The 4,606-nt window shown below is 48.1% G+C and overlaps 1 protein-coding gene across 1 annotated transcript in view; it reads right to left on the reverse strand.

Moving 5' to 3' along the window:
- Nucleotides 1–2,247, reverse strand: part of Tagln3 (transgelin 3) — a 13,737-nt gene extending 11,490 nt beyond the window's left edge. Inside the window, exons 1-2 of the mRNA XM_013351753.2 lie at nucleotides 1,779–2,247; nucleotides 583–757 (exon numbers count right to left, since the gene is read on the reverse strand). Coding sequence (XP_013207207.1) covers nucleotides 583–757; nucleotides 1,779–1,958 — 355 coding nt within the window. The 5' untranslated portion in view covers nucleotides 1,959–2,247. The remainder of the gene's footprint in view (nucleotides 1–582; nucleotides 758–1,778) is intronic.
- Between the last annotated feature and the right edge of the window lie 2,359 nt (nucleotides 2,248–4,606).

Consider the following 4,606-nt stretch of genomic DNA (forward strand, 5'->3'; position numbering starts at 1 on the left):
ACCTAGAAGATACAGTCACTGTGATCTGGATAACATCCATCTAGAAGATACAGTCACTGTGCTCTGGATAATGCCCACCTAGAAGATACAGTCACTGTGCTCTGGATAATGCCCACCTAGAAGATACAGCCACTGTGATCTGGATAGTTGTTTAACAGAAAGATGGAGCACTCTCTTGTTTTCTCTCAGATTGAATGACAGAGGAGCAGATGGCTTTGTCGGGAAGCCCCACTGCTGGTGAGTCAGAAGAGCACTCACTCACGCCTGCCTCCCTTCTTTTCCACGAAATGTGATTTGTTATGAACGGCTAACTAGAGGAAAAGACACCCATGTAACCAGTTCACTTCTTCTCTGTGTACACTTTTAGTGTGCTGAGGTACTTGCCATATCCTCAGCATAAAGCACCACAAGCAGGAAGGACAACACTGCCCATGGGGTGACAACTGAGAACGGACTTCCCTCCCGCAAGCAGTGACAGGAAGCCCTATGTAAGTGGCTTTTACAAACAGATGATAAAGAAAAGAGGAGGTATGGGAACGGGAGTCCAGGGGAAACAGACCCAAAGACAGAAGGGCTGTTTACCTTCCCATAGATCCACTGTTTGAAAAATGTCTGTGGTCCTGACACCATAGACCTCGGCCGCTTTCAGGAACTGGGAGATTTGCTCCATCTGCTTAAAAGCCATCTTTGACTCTGAGATCTTGGGGATGGGTTCTTGTCCTGGTGGATATAAACTGTTTATCAGCTTGCACAGGACCTGAAGGGAACGCGGGGACAGAGAATCAGTGTTTGCCTTTGCAATAAATGTCACAAGTCAGAAGTGAATGGTGCATCTACACACACACACACACACACACACACACACGCTCCCACATTAAACATGGAAGAAGACCCCAGGGAGCCCATTCTCAGGCTACAGCTGACCACAGTCCTGCAACCGGAATCCGATTCTCTCATTGGAAGTGATGCTGAGGGATGAGGACATGATCTCAGACTCTTAATGGAGGATGCGTTGGAGGCTGGTGGGGAAGTGGGAGAATTGTGATCTGCTTTCTGGGATCTGCCCTCTTCACTAACTCATCCTATATGAATTTATGACGTGTGAAAGAACTGAGTTCGGTCTTCTCACGGACTCTGAGAAGATGAAGCCAAGCAAGCCTTGGTCTACCCAACACATGGGTGGGATCGCAGTTATGTAACAGTAAATCACAAGTTGCCAGAAAAGACCGGCTTGCTCGACTGAGCTGAGCTGTCCTCCTGGAACCCAAACACACAGCATCTAGACAGAAAGGAACCCCACTATCAAAAAAGGATTCCTTTTCCGCTCCAAAGCCCCTGAGCCTCTCCAAGGGGCTCAGCATCCCCGGAGGATAAGAAGCTGATTAGCCTGACTCTTTCCTTTGTTTCACCATGTAACCAGCGGGTTCCCCTGGGGGTAAGAAAAGCCCCAGAAAGGCTGATGCACCGAGAAGGCAAAGAAGATCAAACGGCTGCACTTAGCTCTATTCTCCGTGGAAATATCCGAAGGGCTTCAATTTTGCTTACAGTTTAGCAGGAAGCTTGATGCTCAGATGGGTGAAGAATCCTCTAAACTAGCTAGGAAATTGTACAGGGAGCCCTCATCTCACAGCCCGAGAGAAATAAAGGCATCCCCGGTCCTCCCGGTGAGACCCAGATCTTGGCAAGAGAGGATTCCCCCTGGCCCTCACATTGAAAGAAAGAGCCCCAAGAGGGCTTCTTTCCACCGCTCCAGCAACCAATATCCCTGCCCGGCTTACCGTCCCATCCATCAACCATTTCTGAAAATGGGCCCTGCCCGGGGGCGGGTGCTCTATATCCTCAGCACACTGCAGGATGATCCAGTCCACCAGTTTGTTCTCCAGGTCCGCATCATACTTCTGTTCGATCTTCTCCTGCACCTCTCGGCTTAAGCCATAGCTCGGGCCCCTGTTAGCCATCTCTGAAAGAGAAGAGAGGACACGCGCGGCATCCACACAATAGCAGCCACAGCAGCCCCCGGGCTTCCTGAGAACCCGGCTGGGATGTGGCAGGGAGGCCGAGCCCAGCAGCAGCAAAGCGGACAGAAAGCCGGGCGTGGTTTAAATCAAGGAGCCAATGAAGCCAATGGGGTTTCACCTACAAATGGGAAAGAAAAGCGCAGCCACGCGCCATGGACTCTAGAATAAAGCCCCGGCCGACCCAGGGGGGCTGAAACCCCCCTTTCAGTCCTGCCTGTCAGCCAGACTGGATGATGTACAGGGACTCACTCGCGAGCCTGAACCCCCAGGCAGTCGGGGGCTGGGTTGAGGGTGGGCGATGGTTTCTTGCTCCCCCTCTCAGCAGCACTTTGCGTGAGATTCCCAGGGCAGGTAATTAACAGGCAGAAGAAAGGATGCCTCGACAATCGCCCGCTGATGGTGTGTGGAGTCTGGAAGCAAGGCACTCTGATTTGATTTTCTCAGGGCTGAGAAGGGTCAAATCAGGGCTGTTGCTAAGAGCCCTCCAAAGACAGCCCTCTCCTAGTCAGGCAAACCCGCCTGCCTCCCGCTGGGAGCCTCTTTCTCTGCACCACAATCCTTTCCCCTCCTCTGGGGATCCCAGCATTGTATCCAAGGCCCCACACAGCTGCCTGAGGGGACCTGGGTCTCTGGTAGGGTCCATTCTGCTAAGTGCCCATCTGCCAGGAATAGTCAGGCCACTTTAACCTTGTACTGAAGTGACAGTTGTTACGGGACAGGATAAGGTGGGGGTGGGGAACACTGGAAGCTGCAATCATTTACTTTAGCTGTCAACCCAGTTACATCCAGAAACTTCCAACCCGTGGGAAACCTCTGTGGCTTGGTTTGGCTCTATTCAAGAAATAAACCTTTTAAATGTTACTTTAAACTGAAAATATATAGGGCAAATTTTGTGAGTCAACACAAGTCAGTGAGTGTTCTAAAAGTTCTGGAAAATCGCAGTCTTTGTCGATAAGGATGTCGAAGGTGCCAGGGACACGCATTTAAGAGTCACTTAACACTGGGGGAGGCAGACAAAACATGAGGAAAAATCATTTGGTTCAAGCTGGCCTGAACACGTCTTAAGAGTGAAAGAGCTTAGCAGTTTGCTCCCGAGTATAAGATGTTCGAAGGTAAAGATCACTTTAGCTGTTTTGTGTACGTCCCTGGGTACTTTGCTTGGTTTATACCTTCACTTAACAAATATTTAACAAATGTTTAAGTCGTGCCAAAGATTGGACCTGAAACAAAATAATTATGGTTTCATAATGTGCCAATAAATTGGCTCAAGACCATAGAATAAGCAGTTCTAATGAGGAGATGGTCATTGTCCCTGTGTTGATTGGTTAGAGCCAAACACGAAGTTACTCTCAGACAACACATGTACCCAGAAACATCTTCTGCTAGCTGAGGCCTGTACTAATGAAAACATCCCTGCTTAGCAGATAAGTTTGCTTGAGGCACTCCCTGGTGAGTAGCTGAGAGCCTGGAGAGAAAGAACTGGGAGGTGAGAAACAGACCAGCTTTTAGAACATTAGTTTAAGGAGAAAAAGCAAGCTAAGGGATGCAGGCTTTGATGCTTCCTAAAAGCTCAGTTGAAGAAGTCCCAAAGACACAGAGCTAGCTGTCTTAGAGATTTGGAGCTAGGGAGGAGAAGGAAATGCATGCCGCAAGAAGATCATCTGCAGAACCATGGAAGTCTCCAGTCTGCGTCATGGGTGACAGCAATAATGGAAGTTCCAACCTGGAACTCAGGGGCAGAAGCTCACAGAGAAAGAATGTGTCTTTTCTCCACTCCTAGATGCAATTCCAAAGAGAACAGTCTTCCTCGTCCTCCTCCTGCTCCTCCTCCTCCTGCTCCTCCTGCTGCTTCTCCTCCTTCTGTTCTTCCTCCTCTTCCCTCTCTTCCTCCTCCTCCTCCTCCTCCTCCTCCTCCTCCTCCTATTTCTCCTCCTCCTCCTGCTTTTCCTCCTCCTGTTCCTCCCCTTGCTCCTCTTCCTCCTCTTTCCTCTATTCCTCCTTTTTCCCTTGATCCTCTTCCTCCTCTTCTTTTGAAACTTTTGGGCAGTTTCCTTTATATGATAACCAAATAGTTGGTATGTTTTACATGAATGATTAAGCCCATACTTCTAGAAAGGATTCCATGCAAAGAGGAGGCACAGCAGGATATAAGTGTCCATAATCCCTGTGAAGAGAAAAACTGCTTAATGCTGTGGAGGATGACAATGGAAATTAGTTCAACTTTGCATTTGCTTGAAGCCTATTAGCATTATAGTAATTTGCTTCAATAACCTAATTTTTTAAAGACAGGTTCTCCCAGTGTAGCTCAGGCTAGCTTAGAATTTTGATCCCTCAACACTGGGATTACAGGCATGAAACCATGAGGTCCAGCTTTAACATTTTTTAAAAAACGGCTTATGTATGTATGTATGTATGTGAGATGCAAAAAAATTAAATGAAACATACTAAGTAGGTCTAGCACCAAAGCTAACCTTGTCAGCAGGAAATGCCAGCCAGATGGTATGGTGTGTTTAGAGGAAGGGAATAGAGAGCTAGGGAAAATGACTTTAAGCACTGAATGATAAGTATGTTATTTGTCAGATGAGTAC

Source organism: Microtus ochrogaster, chromosome 2, assembly GCF_000317375.1.
Source record: "Microtus ochrogaster isolate Prairie Vole_2 chromosome 2, MicOch1.0, whole genome shotgun sequence".
Classification (NCBI taxonomy): Eukaryota; Metazoa; Chordata; class Mammalia; order Rodentia; family Cricetidae; genus Microtus; species Microtus ochrogaster.